The 19,796-nt window shown below is 42.8% G+C and overlaps 1 protein-coding gene across 1 annotated transcript in view; it reads right to left on the bottom strand.

Moving 5' to 3' along the window:
• Positions 1-17,407, bottom strand: part of TOP1 (DNA topoisomerase I) — an 82,950-nt gene extending 65,543 nt beyond the window's left edge. Inside the window, exons 1-2 of the mRNA XM_081257883.1 lie at positions 17,009-17,407; positions 16,654-16,678 (exon numbers count right to left, since the gene is read on the bottom strand). Of these exons, the coding sequence (XP_081114009.1) occupies positions 16,654-16,678; positions 17,009-17,041 (58 nt within the window). The 5' untranslated portion in view covers positions 17,042-17,407. The remainder of the gene's footprint in view (positions 1-16,653; positions 16,679-17,008) is intronic.
• Positions 17,408-19,796: the final 2,389 nt, after the last annotated feature.

Here is a 19,796-nt window from a genome sequence, read left to right on the forward strand (position 1 = left end):
TCTAGTCAATGATATTAGTCTGATAAGGATCCACTGTAAATGAAGGCAAGTGCTCTAAGAAATGCAAGTCCTTGGTCTGATACCACACAGGTCACTCCACTACAACCCAGTATTCCCAGGAGGCAACTGAGTCACCCAGGCTCCCCTTTACCTTGTTTTGTGTCACATTTAAGAACTCAAGCTGTGGCATCAGACAGGCTTCGATTAGCCTCCCAGCTGTGTGGCTTACTACTAACTATATAGCCTTGAGCCTCAGTTTCTTCAAAAGTAAAGTGGAGATAATAAATGTTCAAAATTCAGCTACTTATTTTATCCCAATTCCATTTTGTCTTCCCACCCCCCCAAAAAAACAGATCATAATTTGAAGCTAAAGCTGAAGGAAACTGAATCTGTTCCTGGTCTTTAAGCAATTTACTCAAGTTATTTTCTAAGACCTCATACGTTCACTATGCTCCAGTGGTCAAGGCTATAAAAGCCCACTTTGTTCCACCAGACTAAGATTGTCTGGCTAATGGTGGACTAGATTACTTATGAGTAAGTCAGCACTCACTCACTGTGTTCACTGTGAGCATGCAAATGACAGGAAGATCCCAAATGGGGTCGAGAAGTTGAGTTCTGATCTGCTTTTACTATATAAGCAGCACCTTGGGTGAGTTAAAATCTTGGGTGTTATTTGCTTGCCTGGACAATCTTAGATTCTCTACCACTTATAGTCAGACATTTACTTATTACTGACTACAATGGAACAAATATGAATTAACTTCTTGTTATAGCAACATACTAAAAACTTGCAATTTCAAATTAAGTTGTGAGCTAAAACCAACCATTTTAAAGGACAGTGATCCATAAAGGTATTATATGTAAACATAAGTTAATCTCTTTTTGTCAACTACAAAACAGACATGACCTATCTCACAGGGTTGCTGAGATAAAATGAAAATTTATTCAATCCACAGGTACCTTAAATGTTCACCTTTGTGTAGCACTCAAAGGGTCAAGTAACATGGAAAACTGTCTGAGCTTTCCAATTGCTTTGGTAAACTCAGCTTTACTTACCAGTCATGAATCCTCTTAGCAGGTCACCCAGGATAAGGCAATGTAGACATACAGAAGGAAGTTCGTTATTCAAACTCATAACACAAATTCATACCTGTTTTGGATTTTGAAGTTCCAAGAGCCCCAACCTCCCATATTCCAAGTAAAATCTAAACCCAAATCTCTTTGCTCTTATCTAAATTTTACCTAGAGCTGTGCTGTCCAATATGAAGCCACTAGCCACATGTAGCTACTTTAAATTAAAAAAAAAAAACTTGAAAATTAAGTTATTTGGCCACACTAGCCACATTTCAAAGGCTCAACAGTCTCATATGGCCAGCAGCTACCATGTGGAATAGCATAGATCAAGAACAATTTCCATCATGACAGAAAATTCCACTGGACAGTGCTGACAAAACCACGATTGAGACTTCCTGTGTCCTGATGCCTTGCCTAGCACTCTCCACTCCACCAGCGACTCCTCTGCTGGAGCCCAGTCAGGGGCCTTTTCCCTACACAGCAAGACACTATGCTGTGTAGTTCCTTAAGGTCAGCCAAAGTTTGCCATCTCAAAAGCAGGCCACTTCTGCAGAGTTCCAGGGGAATCAGAGGCTCAAGGAGTGCTGCCCAGAGAACATTTCAACTAAGGTATTAGTCTACTAAGGTATAAGTTAAATCAGATAGAGCAATTATTTTAAGCTTCAGGAGTATGGCAAGGAAGTCCCATTTTACTAACTCATCTTTGTTCTCTAAATGCAAGACAAAGTTGGAATTTTTTACTTTTGCCTCTGAAAGTAATTAACCAGTACAAGATCCTTAGGAGGGTTATTTGCATTTTACATACTCTTCTGTAGTGAGTAATGTTTTCACAAGGACATCCCCGTACTGAAAATGCTTCTCCTTTCCTAGGAGGCAGAACTTAAAAGAGAAAAAGGACGTGTCTAACCTGAAAATGTACCTTCTCAGGCCAGCTCAATTAGGACAGGCTCATTCCTGCAGGCTTGCCTTCCTTTGCTTCTATTAAGTGGGCCCTCAATGCCTGGGAAGTAGTGAGAGTGACTACAAACCTCCTGACTATGCTGCATAGGAACCCACCAGCTCAGCCTAAGCTGCCCATTTCCAACGGGCATGGGCCTCAAATGGCCCCAAGTCCACACCTTGTCTGGCCATAAAGGTATCAAGTGTGTTGATGCGTTGCTTCATGCATCCTATTACTAATTCAGCCAACGGGCCTTTTTTGTCTAGAATATCACTACTGACTGTGCTTGAAATGCACAGGTCATTCTCTGGGTAACTAGCTACAGAAAGTGTAAGCCTGAATATATATATGCTCTTTAGAAGCTTTTCTGGTGCTAATCATGTAATTGGCTCCTTTTTTTTTGCTCCCATTTTGAATTACTCCGAATTCCTAACTATAAGGAAGTATAAGTATCAAACAAGTATTGAGGCCCAGACATGGGCCTTGTGAAAAAAACAAGGAACATTGTTTAAGAGGTTGAATTACTACAAAACTAGTTATAGGCTTCATGTGAATCAGAGTCATAATCTGCTCAAGGTCACTCAACTACCGAGAGTTGAACCCAAGTTTATCTAACTCCAAAGCCTATGTTTCACTGGTGAGCATGTGGACTTCATCAACTGTCTTTCATTCCTCCTAAAAATGTGAGAGGCGCAATAGGAGAAGGTGAACTTCAAATCTTACTCTATTCCACTGGTTCTGAAACCTCAATGTGTATCAATCACCTGGCTGACTTGGTAAAACCTAGACGGTGAGCCCCCACTCCCAGAGCTTGAGCCAGTAGGTTTACGTGAGGGCCAAGAATTTGCATTTCCCCCAACAAGTTCTCAGGCCATGCTGATGCTGCTGATCAAGAAACCACACTTTAAGAACCACTGCTCTATTAAAATCCTCCCATTTCAATCAGTGCCATCAGTAACTAAAGACCCCTAGTTTAACCTAAAGATAGTGCCCTCCACAGGTTAGATCCACAGCATTCCACTAAACTACTCTCCACTTCACGTCCTCAAGCCCTGCCTTCAACATCCTAGGAACACTAGCATGAAAACTGCCTCTCACTCTCCGTGCTCCGCTTAGTCAACCAATCTTAAAAGATGACATCAGGATCAAATAATGGCTAGTTAAACATGGAAGTAGGAGAAAAGATTAGGATTCTGATGAGACACATAGTTAAACAGCTGCAAAGGCAGTTAACTATCTCTTCTATTTATCTAAATGCTCGTTGAAAGGTAGAGTGGGATAAGTAATAAGCATTTATAAACATATGGAAAACACTGTTCTGGTGCCTTTTTAAAAATTCTGTAAATTTAATAACTAAACCAATGGAGTACCTTAATCAAATAAAACAAAACAGATCTTAGCCAAATAAAATAGTTCAGATAGATCAGTTTCTCCAAAGGTGACTTATGGGTCACCTGTATTAGAATCATTTTGAATTGTTAAAGATATATTTAAAATGCAGATTTCTTAATAGCTCCACAACAGAATCAACTTCAAGGCATAGGACTAGGAATATGTATTTTTACCAAGCACTCCCAGGTAATTCTTATGCAAATTAGCTTAAGAACTGAAAACTTAGTGTAAAACTCTCAATGTTCCTAACTTGATTTTCAACCAGTTGGTGAGCTAGGAGAGAGGGAGGATCCCATTTCACAACTAAACATTTGTTAAAAGCATCTGTATTGACCATATAAGATGAGATAGTGCTCTTGCCCACTTCCTAGTAAGTAATAAGCCAACCACATAAATTTCTAAAGCCTAGAATGAAAAATTGGAAGAGGACAACAAAGGCTCAGTGAAAGCCAGAGAAAAGTGGCTACTTCTGGCTTGGGGTTAAGTGTTGATTGCAGACAGATTTCACTGGAAAGGAAACTGAGTATCTAAGACTATGCCTTCAATATTGAAACAGGCTCTGAGATGTTTCTAACTCTCAAGGAGTTTACAATACTTAATGCCTTCCTAAAAATAGATAGGAAAATGGAGATGATATATTTTATCTAAACTGTACCAAATTCTAAACACTAAGGAGGCATTCCAGGGTAAAAAGGAATATTTTAACAGAACAAAACATGATCATAGACTTCTGGGAGAAGAACACACACTGAACTTTATTTCTGGGAAACAGGGTTGCTGCAGAAGGCCTTTAAAAAAAAAAATCAAGTTTTCAGTAAATGTACTGAGCAAAATTATCTTCACTTTTGTACAACAGCACCTACTGGCATGCATATTTACACGTGTGCAATCAGGATGAATTCTGTTTGATAGTCCGCTTGTCTTATTTATGCAAACACTTTCACTGTTTTCAGTCACTTATAGACATATTTCATCATATTGTACTATAACTTTAAACTCTTCCCCTAAAAATTTGAGCTTAACACAAACACTACCTGACATCTAAATTCTAGAAGTTAGCTCCAGTCCTAAATAAGTTCTATAACATTTTCAGGACTATTGAGGGAAACTTTTTAGCTTGTTTGCCCAACTAGAATCTGTTTCCCCAAAGAGAAAACAAGTACATTTCTGCTCATAGACCACTTTCCTGACATTCTGAGATTAGGAGGGTGCTAACATCTGTAAAAAGATTATAAACAAACGTCTGTGGAAGTGCGATTTTTATATTACACTGCTCTCAAGGGAGGAAGAAGGTGATTTGATTTTTAAGTGGAAAGAGTAATTAATTATGGTCAAACCACCATCAGCTTAATCTCCACTGAGCCCACCCTGTCTGTCGTGGACTTCTGTATGCTAAGGGAGCTAACTGGGAGACTTTTCAGAGCTGGGCTGTGTGGCCTTGGAGAGCTTTCAGTTTGGAAGTCAAGTGTAACAAGCCAGCAGTTACAAAGACTAGCCAATTTATATTCCTCCTCCCCATTTTTGTTCTTTCCTGGTTAACTAGAACTGTGAAAATTTCGATGTTAAATAGCAAGAACTACTCTCATTGCATCTACTCCTGCGAAAACACACTGATTGTAAGAATAAGGCAGAGTAAAGCTAACGTTTAGTCTCAATCAGTTTTCTAGTGTTCAAATCACTATACTTAACACTACTATGTACTCTGAACCTTCCTCTGAGGAGTTTAACAGCTTTCATATATTGCCCGTATCAAGACACTTCATGGATTAGGAAGGAGTAACAATAAGTAATATATTTGAAATGTTTCATAAAATTAGTTTCCCAGGACTTTAAGTCCTGAGTCTAACCTCTAAGATTTCAGTTCTTCAAATTTAATAAGATGGTGATTTCACAGCTTTTATTTTAGGCAATGCATTCAAGGATTTAAACTATTTCAAGCAAATACTTGATTAGCTACTGTCATATGAATCTCTTGCACAGAATGTGAACGTTTCTAGTCACCCTGACAAATGCACCTGTTTGGGGAAACCTGAAAACTAATTTCCTAAAATTCATGCAAAACAGGTATCTGATACAAAAAGATAATGGAAAATACACAGAACTTAAAACTCAACTTTTATTCTGCTATTCCAGGTGAAAAAGTTTTAATGAGCTTATAGGTATCCTAAATTTTTTTTTTCTAGAACAGTTATGAGTTTGGACATCTTTGGAAATCTAAGGTCCTAGGTTTTCCAATTCTTTCCAAGGAGAGAAAAAAAATCTCCTAGGATTGGAAATAAATGCAGACATCACTCTTTTTCACTGATAGTGAAGCATTAGCTGCCAGAAAGTACCTTCCGTTCCCACTTAACCTGGTACGACAGGAGCCTTTGCACTGATGAAAACACATGGAATCTCAACAGAGGAAGTAAAAATACAGACCTGCAACTTACTAACCTCAAAGTGTTCCTTCTGAGAGCCCTATGGGTTTGTATTGTTCATCTGTTATCTAGTCACTTACAGGTATTTATTTTGTGAATGTTTAAATAAATGAACACGGCAACTTAAAGTTTCCATTTGCAATTAAACATGAATGTTTTAGCTTCCTAAGTAGATCTCTTAAATACTGCACCATCCCCAGGGCAAAGCGGTATGAGAAACAAAGTGGTTTGTACACAGACACAAAGTAAAGGCGAGTCAGCACCCTCCTCAGCCCGCCCATCTCAGATTCACAGCAACAGTATCATGTTCAAAGCTCCCTAGTGACCCTCCTCCCCTGGAGTAAAATCTCACAATACCCAAATTTAAAGAAATTGAAGACGTTCCCTGTGTACAGAAGACTAATGAAGCAATCTCTGAAAAGGTGCTTGGGTGATTTTTTTTTTTTTTAATTTAAGGACTGGCAAGGTACTCAAAATTTTGTTCTAAGTTTTCACCTTTACTAAAGTAATCCTCGGGACTTCCCTGGTGTCGCAGTGGTTAAAAATCTGCCAGCCAAGGCAGGGGACACAGGTTTGAGCCCTGGTCCGGGAAGATCCCACATGCCACAGAGCAACTAAGCCCGTGTGCCACAGCTACTGAGCCTGCACTTTAAAGCCCGTGAGCCACAACTACTGAAGCCCATGAGCCTACATCCCGTGCTCCACAACAAGAAGCCACCGCCATGAGAAGCCCACGCACCGCAACAAAGAGTAGCCCCCACTCACTGCAACTAGAGAAAGCCCGTGCACAGCAACAAAGACCCAACTCAGCAAAAAATAAATGAATAAATAAATAAATTGAAAGAAAGAAAGAAAGTGATCCTCACATGCTATTTAATCCTCAGTATTAGACCTTGTTTAGATGCAAAGGACTAAGACTCAGAGATTAACTTGTTCAAAGACCTCGCCATTGAGCAGAAGCGCAAGAGCTCAAATTGAAATATCCTTTCCACTATATTATGGTTGCCTGATTTGGCGGTGGGTGGGGGGAGACACGTGGATCCCCTCCCCACCCAAGGCTATTCACATTCTTAATCAGAGAAAAATGATATGAGAAAGAGGTCCAAGCTCTGAAGACTTTTAAACCCAATCCTATTTCTGACACTCTAACATACAGAGGGCAATAGAGCCATGCAGTATTAATATTCACTTTCTCACTGTTTTTTTTCCTAGGTACTTTAAGAACCATTTGTTCCTGAGATGTTTATCTTTTCAAGACTTCATCTCTGAGACTCTTTAAAATTAGACCCTGTGCTGTAATTTTGATCCTACAAAATTATTTTCTCTGGACTACCTTTAATTGAATATTAATTTTGAAGTCTGTTCCTGTTGTGATGCTACTCTGATAATCCTTTTGATCCATGGTATAAGATCCCTACTAAGATCCATTTGGCTAAATTTAATGTACATTAGTGAACATATCCCTAACTAACTTCGGTTTATCTTAAGTAGTACTTCCAAATTAAAAATTCAAGGCAATTCAATAATCAGCATTACCTAGACTTATGAGCCATTACTAAAATTTTTTTCCATGGAATCCCCCAAATGCCTATACTCAGGCACAATTGTTAACATGGAGTTTGCTACTTAAGTTCTCATACCTAAGCTTTATTATCTAAGGCACTTATTCCCAAGAATTACTATTTCACAGCAGGTTGAGCTGGTCACATTAAGCAACCATCTGAATAAATGAAAAATAAAAGTAACTCTCAGGTGCTTTGAGTCTTCTCAGTTTAAAAATATTGAGGTGGGGACTTCCCTGGTGGCACAGTGGTTAAGAATCTGCCTGCCTGCCGATGCAGGGGACACGGGTTTGAGCCCTGGTCCGGGAAGATCCCCCCACATGCCACAGAGCAACTAAGCCGTGTGCCACAACTACTGAGCCTGTGCTCTAGAGCCTGCGAGCCACAACTACTGAGCCCGTGTGCCACAACTACTGAAGCCCACGCGCCTAGAGCCCGTGCTCCACGACAAGAGAAGCCACCGCAGTGAGAAACCCGCGCACTGCAAGGAAGAGTTGCCCCCCACTCGCTGCAACTAGAGAAAGTCTGCGCGCAGCAACGAAGACCTGATGCAGGAAAAAAAAAATTATATATATATATATATATATATATATATTGGGTGGCAGGCAGTAAAAGAGTACCCTTTGAAGAACCATGATGATGGAAGACCTACTGAGTTCTGTGGTTTAAAAAAAAAAAAACCCACAAATAATGAACTAGGCATTTCACTGATTAAATGTATCTAAAAGATAAATCCCTGGTTATCCTTTTTTTTTAATTGAGGTATAAATGATGTGTAAGCTCTGGGTGACTTTAATAGAAAACCCATAATTCTATTAAAAGGTTGAGAAATTACCCACATCAATACACTTCCTTCATTTCTAAGCCCACCTTTATTGCTGGAAGAAGTTCTTTCAGCAGTAACCACCTTGCCTTAGACTTATTCTTAGAAAAGTAAGAACCAGGTATACATTTGGCTCCTACTTAGCCCAAACCTAGATATAGAAACACCATCTTTTATTTTACGGTGATTGCTTAATAGTCAGAAGAGAGCCATGTAGGCTATGCGGTTCAGTTAGGTAAAGACTCTATCTACCAACTCTAGTTATGTGTTACTCTTCACTGTGTAAATGTCAGGAAGATTTAAAATGTTAACAGAGAATACCAGTGAGGGAAGGAAAGAGCCACCAACTCACTACTTCAAACCTAACATGTAAGATAAAGATCCATCTCAGAGCAGAAGCTGTCTGATCAAAGTTTAAATTTTAAAATGTGGGTAGAGAGACACCTTCATATACTCATTTAAATCTCAATAGCTTGTAGGGCTTCCCTGGTGGCGCAGTGGTTGAGAGTCCGCCTGCCGATGCAGGAGACACGGGTTCATACCCTGGTCCGGGAAGATCCCACATGCCACGGAGCGGCTGGGCCCGTGAGCCATGGCCGCTGAGCCTGCGCGTCCGGAGCCTGTGCTCCGCAACGGGAGGGGCCACAACAGTGAGAGGCCCACGTACAGCAAAAAAAAAAAAAAAAAAAAAATCTCAATAGCTTGTGAAGCACAGAAATATCATCCTTGTTTACAGATGAGAAAACAAGGTATACGTATGCTAACGCACATATATACAATCTAAAAAAACGGTACTGATGAACCTAGTGGCAGGGCAGGAATAAAGACGCAGAGAATGGACTTGAGGACACGGGTGGGGGGGGGCGGGGGGGAAGCTGGGATGAAGTGAGAGAGAGAGTAGCACTGACATACATACACTACCAGATGTAAAATGGATGGCTAGTGGGAAGCTGCTGCATAGCACAGGGAGATCAGCTGGATGCTTTTTGACGATCTAGAGGGTTGTACAGCAGAAACTAACACAACACTGTACAGCAATTATACTCCAATAAAGATAAAAAAAAAAAGAAGAAGAAGAAAACAAGGTATAGCGGCCAGGGCAAGTTTCATAGTAAGAACAGGGGCTTAATCTAGATTGTTCTGATTTCTACTCCAACTTTCTATTTTACCACAGCTGCTCAAGAGCATTGTATCTCCCCAGAGCCTCCCTCTTCATCACTTATTCCCCTACTTCAATAGCAATCTGGTTCCAGCCTTAATACCATAGCATCTCTTGAAGATATAAGGGGTCTAAGGCTATCTCTAAGAGCATATAATTAAGGGCAGCCTGTGACATCTTTTTTTTTTTTTTGGCTGCGCTGAACGGCATATGGGATCTTAGTTCCCCAACCAGGGATCGAACTCACACCCCCTGCAGTGGAAGCACGGAGTCTTAACCACTGGACTACCAGGCACGTCCCGGCTGTGACATCGTATTAGAAGCTTACCAATTACCACCTGACTGGGGTTTCTGGAATCTGGACTAAGGCAGTATGCTACCAAAAAGGGGAGATGAGAGGGACTTCCCTGGTGGCGCAATGGTTAAGAATCTGCCTGCCAATGCAGGGGACACAGGTTCAAGCCCAGGTCCAGGAAGTTCCCATATGCCGCGGAGCTACTGAGCCCACGTGCCACAACTACTGAGCCTGAGCTCTAGAGCCCGTGACCACAACTACTGAGCCCATGTGCCACAACTACTGAAGCCCGCAGGCCTAGAGCCCATGCTCCGCAACAAGAGAAGCCACTGCAATGAGAAGCCCACGCACCGCAACAAACAGTAGCCCCCGCTGGCCGCAACTAGAGAAAGCCCGCGTGCAGCAATGAAGACCCAATGCAGCCAAAAATAAATAAATAAATTAAATATTTTTTAAAAAGGATATTTAAAAAAAAGGGGGGAGATGAGAAGGTTTTCCCACAAATCTGTACTATTCCCATTAAATTCAGATTTATTTTTTTATTTTTAAAATTTTATTTATTTTTTTATACAGCAGGTTCTTATTAGTTATCCATTTTATACATATTAGTGTATATATGTCAATCCCAATCTCCCAATTAGATTTAATGAATACAAAAACATATTGTCTACCAAACTCCCAAAATTAGTTCCCTTCCTCCCACTTCCCCTTCTGCTGCCAAGCAAGAGCTCAGACAGCTGACTACAAAGAAATAAAGGGGCTACCTTATAGGAGCTGGGTAAAGCAAGGGGGTCTTAGCCAACGAGATTCCCTAATCCACTGATCTTGAAATCTGCTAGATCAGTCTTCTGCCCAACCCGTATTTTGCCTACAAAACTTTATAAATCTAGGCATTCGTATCTGGGAGCAAGATTAAAATCTGGACTTTTACTAAGGGGCAATGAGTACACTTCTAGTGTATTCTGGTGTAGGAATAACCTTCAACTTACAACTTTTTTTTTGGTAAACTCCAAATAGCCAAGGATATCTCCTCCAAGAAGGTTCCTGCCCTCTATCTTTCCTAGGCTGTGCTGAGAAAAATACAAAGAATATTGGACCAAGGGTTGGCGGATGTGTTTTTGTTCTTAAAATACAGGAAAATGTCATAATACCCAGGGATCTATTAAACTTGTTCTCAGCAACGTCAACAACAAAGACAAGCGAATTAAAGTGCTCAATTATGCTGACTGCTTTAACACCTTTTGTTGAAGCTTATCTAGGTGTGTCTCAGGAATGCTAATGAACTGAGTTCTTCAGTTCCTTAAATCCACAGAAACAAAGTTAACTTCAAAGGCTCAGAGAGGAATTAACAGAGACTGGCAGAGATGCACGCATCTCTACCCAATCTAATGGGGAGGGCAAAAGGGAGATGTAAATAAAAATATTTACTATACATTTCAGAAAAATTCTCAAGAACAGTACAGAAAGGTAAAGCTGGCAGGGAGATAACTGAGTGGATCTAAAAATATAAGGCAACAAATTAAAAACGAGTACCAACCAAAAAGAAATTTAAAACTTAAGTTGCCAATGTCCCTTGCCGTTTCTTTCTTAACTAAAGCTTAGAGACATAAATGACAGATAAAGACACAATACAAACTTTGACAATGGGTGGTCTAGCTTGATGATATTACAATCTGTATACCCTAGACATATACTTGAGTCACTTCTCTCCCAGTCTGAAAAATATTTAGAATCTTTCTTGAATATACAGAATAAATATCATTTTAAACAATATCTACTGCTGCTAAAATCATTTAGCAAACTATTAGTCATTTCCTACAACACTACCCCAAATACCATTAATATCTAACAGATATTCCACTCTAAGTTTCTTCCCACCTAATAAAGCCAAGGCTACACCCACCATCACCACTCCCCCATCTTTATCCCCCTGTGCGTACCCAGGCCCTATGCTATCAACACGGAGCATACTACATACTGCCCACACCTAGATAGGCAGGTGGTGGGGGAAGGGCAAAGGTTGGCAAATGCTACTTCTTCGATACCGATGGCCTCTATTTTACATTTCCTACTTTAGCTACTGGCTTGAAGCCATGGGGATGGAAAGCTGCTTCACAAACTTCAGATTTACAAGGCATGGAAACAGAAAAGACTTGTTCCAACTATTACTACTAAAAGTTTAAACACAATCTAAAAGCCTCCTTTAAACACAGTATCTCATTTACTTCTAAAGGGCCAGTTGGGAACTTCTCCCATCCCAAACTTTTTACCTCAAGAAGCCAAATTCTCAACTGCTTGCCCAAATGCCCTCATTTCGCAAAGTTAATGAATTCAAAAATAATTAAGGGGCAGTCAGATAATCTTAACCACAGGATACAGAAAAGTTAGTGAACTGACTCTCTTCCGTCTCCAAAAGCAATGAATGGACCATATTTTACCTTTCTTCCAAGACAGTTTTTTAACTCAGGATCCCACATCAAATACTCATTTCAAGCATTTCCATAGCCTCATTCAAAAGTAAATAATTACATTGGAATCCATTTTTCCCAGTGAACCAAGAACTTTATTGGAGTTCAACATAGTTTCATATGGAAAACAAGCAATCCCTCACAAAACACTTCTGGAGAAATAACTTCGGGTTTGAAGAAAATCAGTATTCTGCACTGTAAGTATGGCAAAAGCTGTTAAAGACCAATAACATACGTATGCACTCATACCCAACTACTAGGAAATAACATGAACAACTGAAGTATGTCTGAAAGTTCCTAAAATGAAATACACCCAGAAAGCACAACAGAATCGCGTCTGATACCATTGGCAGCAACAGGTAACTGTTACTGTGATTAACATACAACACATATTCACAAGCTCAGAAGTCAGCCATGTTTTCTGCATGCCCCCACACACGCCGAAAACAAACAAAAACCCCCAACAGCCTAATTTTAGAATATAAGCTTTGAGACATGTTAAGAATCCCTGGCACTTGTATACATGGATACTGACTCACCTAGAACAAACTAATGAATCTCTCTTCAAATTCTCACAATTCCCCATTATTATGCTGATGTTAAAGGAAAAAAGCCAGACTCAATTCTTTTTTTGCTACTATTGGTTAAAATGAGATTTTGGAACGGACCCTGACTTCCTATTTTCCATTTTACTTTATCTACTTACCAAAGACAAGTATGAGTTAATTATAGCAAGCAATATTATCCAGTTTTCACTTTTTAAACCATGAGGTATTTCTGATTTAGTAACTACTTGATTTTCTTGTTTTACCGGTAACGTCGGAATCTAAAATTTGTTTGTGAGTTCTGACATGCTAGTAATCTAAAAAGCACATGTTGACAAGCAATTCCGTTTCATCTACAGCAGCTCACTAATTCTGAAAAGGTGCCCCCAAGAAATCTGGCTGCAGTGGAAGGAAGGACAACACTGGAGCCCAGAGCTTAAGTGTCTCTGGATGGAGTAGGAAGACATGCCAGATTTCATGTGAAGGTGCCATCAGTTTGGTTTTAAAAATGTGATGGGAATTTTCAGACAGCCACATCATTAGCTTTCCCACCTGCCACCCCAACCAGTGCCCAACAGCACAGAAGTATAACTATCTGTTAGCATCAGAAACAATTGATATTTAATTCCATCATCCAGTTTGAATCCACTAAGCTACTAGAATCAACACAAGATAATGCCAAACAATGAGCCCATGTAACATTTCTGAGAATAATCGCTGATGAAACCAAGCATTATACTTTACTCATGCCAGGGAGGAAAGAACCCTACTACTCCAGAGGAGATGGGCAAGAACATCAAGCTCTTGAAACAGCAATAGGACCACTGACCCCCAACCTGATAGTTACCATTATCAACACTACAGATAATTCAGTAGTCTGCACAGTACTGTGCTAATGACTCAGCCCCACTTCAATGAGTGCTACCAACACCTAGAAAAAGAAGCCTTTTCTCTTAGGTATAAGAGATTATGGTTTCTGCTCCTGAAACTCCCAGCAATACTTTAAATATAAATACATTTCACAAATAACAGATTTTTCCCAGCAGTTGAGTATGATCCGGAATGTTCTAAATTCTATACGAACAGTAACAGTTTTAACTATTGTAAAGAATGAACTCCAAAGGCAAAAAATCTTTTAGCTCTTAGGGGACGAGGGCAGGCAAATGAGGGAGTTTTGTTTTAACGTTATTGGCACAGTTCATCTGTAAGACGGGTTAGGTCCACTTAAAATCATGCTTAAGCAAACTCTTAATACAAAGATCAATAATAACTTGTCTGAGCATAATTAAAAATTGATCTTTATCTTTTAAAAACTCTTTCATAGTTACATAAATCAATCACTAGTTACTAATGTATTACTTAACAGAGCAAGCAAACAGCTACTAATACTACATCTTTCTTCTAGACAATATTTACAAAGATAATACTCCACTGTCAGACCCTCAGTGTGGTGGGGAAGCAGTTAAAGTGCTTTTTCTCTTGAAGGAGCAGGTTTAGATAAAAAGCAAACAACAAACTATCAAATCTTTCCCTCTTGCCTTTTTCAGCTCTGTAAGAAAGTAGAGATGAGGCAGCTTTTAATTTCTTCATACTAGAATCATATATAGCATAGTAGCTAAGCTTGTGAGCTTTGTAGTGCCAACTCACTGCCCTTGTGAAAGCTAGTAAATATACCTAAGGCTCAGTTTCCTCATCTATGGAAATGGAGATAATAGTACCCAACTCATAAGGGTTCTTCCAAGGATTAAATTAAACTAGATGATCCAATGGAAAGAACTGAGATTCATGCCTGATAGACAGTAAACATTCCATAAATACCAGCAATTATTGCTATTACAAGTGAAAAAACACATTCTAAAAGTCAATAAAGCCAGTTTACTTCAGCCTCTACAAAAATGGCACTAAAGAGCAATAACCTACCCAGCCTACAATCAGTCACATATTCAACAGTTCCTTTGTATAACCTAGGTGAGAACCATGGAGGTTAACTTTCTGAGGAGAAAGGACTACACTTTGTTTCATTACTAGATACATTACTTGCTCAGCCCAGTCTGAGAGTCAAAAGAACACTTATTCTGTATTAAGATCCTACCTTCCTCCAAGAGAGGTCAAAAGGACTTCTTACATCCTCACCTGCCACATCCTTTCTGTGCTCCCACATCCCAAAGAAACATATCTACCCTCTGCGGTTTTCTGAACAGCAGGGGCCTCATTTCCCGCTTTTAAAACCCTGATAGGTTGACTAAACATAGTTAAGAAATACTCCAACTCCTGACACTCAGCACCTAGTCTTGCACAACCAAGCCCAGAAGCTACCTCCTGAGAAATTTCCCCACCCCCAGACAAAATTAAATCCCCTAGTCACCCAAAGCATTTTGGGTATAGAGTTGTCCCAGCACCTACCTTGTAATTAACTAATTATGTCTCCCCCAGATAGACTGGATTGAAGGCAAGAGCAGCACTTTGTGGCCAAAGGTTCAGCTCTAGCACTAAGCACAGTGCCTGGCATATATTAGGTGCTCAAGAAATGCTACACTTTAACCAGATTCTCTCCTCACAGAGTACCATCTCTTGCTGGATGCCCTACTTCAAAATCTGAACATAAGGCTGCTCGCAGTAGAGCAGGCTAACACGATGGACTGCTGATTACAACATCAGAAAACCTAGTCATCAGCTTCTCCCATTGGATAGGTTCCCAGAACCCAAACTCAACTAAGCAGGATTATGTACCATCAGAATCAGTGGGAATTCCCAGCACACTACAGAGGGTACCTTCTCCTTCAACAGGATTGTTGAAAACTCGAAGGGTGAGCTTTCTATTGGGGCAATCTTCACTCGGTAACTGAAGTGGAAATACTCAAAGAATAAATGCCTTGATTTGGCTGAAAAGGGTACAAAACATAAAGGTCAGGCAAAAGCAAGTTAGCTCTCGATTCCTGAAAAACAGAGGCTTCTGAAAAAGAATGAACAGGAAGCAGGGGTGGGTGCTGGTCATCTTTGTTTCAATAAATAAAATCTTTTTTTCTACCCCACAGCCCATGAGAAAAGCCTAATACACCAGGCCAGATGAGATGCTCAGTAACCTTTCCTCCTGACAACTAAACTGCATTTCTAAAAAAAAAACAGTGCCTTAGGCACCTCAGCCCCACTGAAGTTCTAGTCAGTAATACTTTAATTAAAAAAAAAAAAATCAACATGCCTGAGCCCAACATTTACAATGGATGGCCAACAGAGAACTTGCAAACTTTCTGAAGGCAGGTACCACTACCTTTGCAAAGAACACAACTTGGGGAAAGCAATCTCAAAATATAAAGAACTCCACAAAGGAGGGCTTTAGCTTTAGAGCCCTATTTCCTACCATAAACATCTTACCAGGGAAGGGGAGGAAAAAAAAAAAAAATCAACAGTTTCCGAAGGGTATCTTTCATTCTGGAAGCAGAAAAGGAAACAAACAAGAAGCAGTAAGAGGGAATAACACCCCAAATAAAGTTCTCTTTGGGAAAAAACAGTAACAATTCAGGCTCCCAACCTTCCCCTTGGTGATGTCTGTGATTTACGTGGCTTTGCTCGGCAGAAAGCTTTTTCTGGGCAGCTCAAGGAAGGAGCCGAGGGAGGGAGAGAAAGAGACACAGGCACAGAAAGGAGAGGAGAGAGAAAAAGAAAATGGCGCAGAGACTAAGTCCCGACTGTCGACAAGGCGACTTTCCCGGGAGGAATCCGGGCCCGGAAAGGCTGCCAGAGGCCCGGCGGCGGGCGACGCGGGGTCTCCGTTGCCCCCTCTTGGGAGGGCCGCGATCTGGGGGCGCTGGGATCCCCGGAAAGGGGGTCCAGAGGCGGCCCGATGGGAACAATGGGGCCGGTGAGCGAGGAGCCGGGACTTAGTCTCTGGGACGCCATGTCTGTCCTCTGCCCGGCTCGGGCCGGGCGCGGGGCCGGCGGCCGGGGGGACCGGGGTCGGGGAGGGGGCTCACTCACCATTCAATCGGAAATCCGCCTCGATCTGGGGAAAGAAAAGGAGGGACTATGAAACAACAGGCACATTCACCCCGCGGGCGGCGGGCGAGCGCGCGCTGCCTGGGGCCGGGCCCACCCTGCGCCCCCCGGGATGAGGGCGCCTCGGGAACGGCCTGAAGGGTCAGCCAACCCCCCTAAACTGTAACTTGGCGCCTTCCGCCCGGGGCCCGGGGAGCCGATCTCCTCCGGCCGGCCACCCCTGGCGGGGGGCTCCGGCCTGTCAAAGCGGCGGCCGGGCCGAGGCCGGGGCCTGCGCCGGGGGTCGTGGAGGGTCGGAGCGGGGCCGTGGGCCCGGGCGGGCCGGGCAGGGCAGTACCTGGGAATCGTTGTGGAGATGGTCCCCACTCATGTCGGCCGGAGCGGCGAGCGCGGCGGAAGGCGAACGGCGCCGAGGAGTCGCAGACGTCCGCGGCCGGCCTGTTCGGGCGGACGGGGGCTCCCGGAGACGCGGGTAAAGGGCGGCGGGGCGGGTCTGAGACTCCCGGAACGGCTGAGGCGGCGAGCGCGGCGGGCGGCGAGGGGCGCCGAGGAGACGCAGACGGTCGTGGCCGGCCTGTTCGGGCGGACGGGGGCTCCGTGAGGCTCCCGGAGACGCGTGTAAACGGCGGCGGGGAGGGCCTGAGACTCCCGGAACGGCTGAGGCGGCGACAGCGGCGGCGAGGCTGACTGCTGCCGGGCTGGCGGCGACAGCAGACCCCAGCAGTTGTGTAACAGCCTAAGTTCGCATTTCGGCTCACTGCGCCTGCGCGGCCGCTTTTAAATGCAACGTCCCTGACGTCAGAGACTCCGGAAGGAGGCCGAGGGTTGCGGGACCCGCCCCCTCGCGCTTCCAAAGGTGGACCCGGCTTTGCATCGCAAGCCCCGCCCCTAGCCCTCGCGCGCCAATGTGATTTGCATAAGGAGCTGACTCCGCCCACGGCCGCCCACCCTGTGAAATCTTCTCTTCCTCTCCCAGTGCCTTTTCTCTGATCCCAGATCCCTCCCCTAGGCAGTGCGCAGGCGCAGCCCGGACACCGCCTCCGGACTGGGGCCGGCAGCTCGGCCACGTGGTGGGCCTTTAAAGGCCGCCGCGGGACAGCGGCAGGGCCCGGCCCGAGATCTCCAGGGAGCTGCAAATACCTTGGCAGCAGGGCCCCAGAGCTCTCACCAGCTATTCTTCTCTCGCTAACCGGACCCCGACGCTGTTTGGCGGGAGGAGCTTTCACCCCAGCCTTTGTCCAGACCTTCCAAATTATGGATGATTTCACGCCCACTTCTTAAAATTTATTTTAATTTTTCAACCCGCCAAAGGTCTGGTTTAGCTCCAGTTTTCAGCCGGGTACATGTAGCCCTGGGTTACAAGAGGCCTGATTTCATTCGTTCATTCTTCAAACATCCCTGAGCCAGGAATTGTGCTAAGGAGAGGAGTTGGGTAGGGACCAAAGGGAATCAGATCGCGGGGTAAACGACCTGGTCCTGTACCCGGCTGGGTCCATAACGCGCTATGGGGTGTAGGGGGGAGGAATTGGAGAAAGAACTGCCGTTTATGGAGCATCTACTGTGTACTCCGCTCTGAATTCACACAATAGTTCCGTGAGGTCGCCTATTTTACTAAAGTTAAACTGTGTCAGAGATACGTAACCTACTAACCTACCTGACATCTTCATTTGGATACCTCACAAGCTTCTCCAAGGCTGAACTCACCATCTTCCTCCGCCACCCAGCTAGAAAAGCTCCACCCTGGACATCTTCCTCTCCGTTTCTCATAAGTCCAGCTGATTGCATCTCTTCAATCCTCTCTCCCCCGCCCACACACCTGTGAAGTCTGCATTATCTCCTGCTTGAATTCTTACAATACATTCCTAACAGGGATCCCTACTTCCTTTCTGGCCCTCTCACAAGCTGCTCTGCAACAGTAGACAAAGTGCTCTTTCAACACCAGATCTAACCATTATCCCCTTTCCGCAAACTTCCCCTCATCTTAGTACGAAGTTCAAAATTCTTAAAGTAGCTGCCAAGATCCTGAATAACCTGCTTAATTCAAGTGTGACCTTTGTGAATTTTTTTCCATATGTATTACCACTTTTACTATTATTACTTAATATTTTAATTGATCCCCCTTCTTTCTTTAGCTTCATCCTAAGCAATAATAGCTATGAAATAATAACGTCTATGAAATCATTTACAAATAAAATACAAAAAGTGTTCATCCATGGGCCACTGAAATCACCTCTATCACATCTAGTGGTAAACACTTTAATTCTTAATTCATTAAGAAAAATTAATTCTTGTGAATGCTTCAAAGCTCAATCTTAGTACCATTTTCTCCCTTCCACACTCCCTGACTCCTCCTTCCCCACCCAGATCAAGTGCCCCTCATAGTGTCCTCTTCCTTTGTAACACTTATCACAGTTATTCAATTATTAAGGGGGGTAACTAGTGACTTTATGTCTCTCTCCCCTACTGAATGCCAGGTCTATGAGGGCTAGGACCTTGTCTATCTTGCTTAGCACTTGATCCCCAGCGTCCAGCCGCAGATCCTACAAAAGAGATGTGCGATCAGTGAGGGAATGAAAGCTGGGTAATATAGTGGTTAGGACCACACATGCAGAAGTCAGACCAATCTAGTTTTGAATTCTACTCTGCTGTTTATTAGCTCTGTGACCTCAGGCAAATTGCTTTAATTCTCTGAGCCCCAGTTTCCTCAACTGGATAATGGTGATAATGGTGCAATTTTAAGAGATTTTTGTTTTTTAAATTTGACTGAGAACACACAGCTAGTAAGTGCTGAGTTTTGGATTCAAACTCAGGTCTGCTTGACTCCAAAGTTATTCTCGTTCTCTGAAACAGGTTGCTAGAACCAGTTTCACCTTACTTTTGGTGTCTTTCATCATAGTCTTTCCATCTCAGAATCAGTCCCAGGCCACCAGGTGAAGCATATAACTCTTACCTGTTTGCTGCAGTAAGGCTAAAGTAAGCTGAGGACTGCCTTAAGGCATAACAGTGCTTCCTACCACTACCACAGCCACCCTCCCAAGCCAGGGAGAATCTGCATTCATTTTCAAGGAAGATCTGGTTAGGCATGAAAACAGAACACACACGCCAAAATGGCACCCCGAGCATGG

This window comes from Mesoplodon bidens, assembly GCF_964165515.1.
Source record: "Mesoplodon bidens genome assembly, chromosome: 15".
NCBI lineage: Eukaryota > Metazoa > Chordata > Mammalia > Artiodactyla > Ziphiidae > Mesoplodon > Mesoplodon bidens.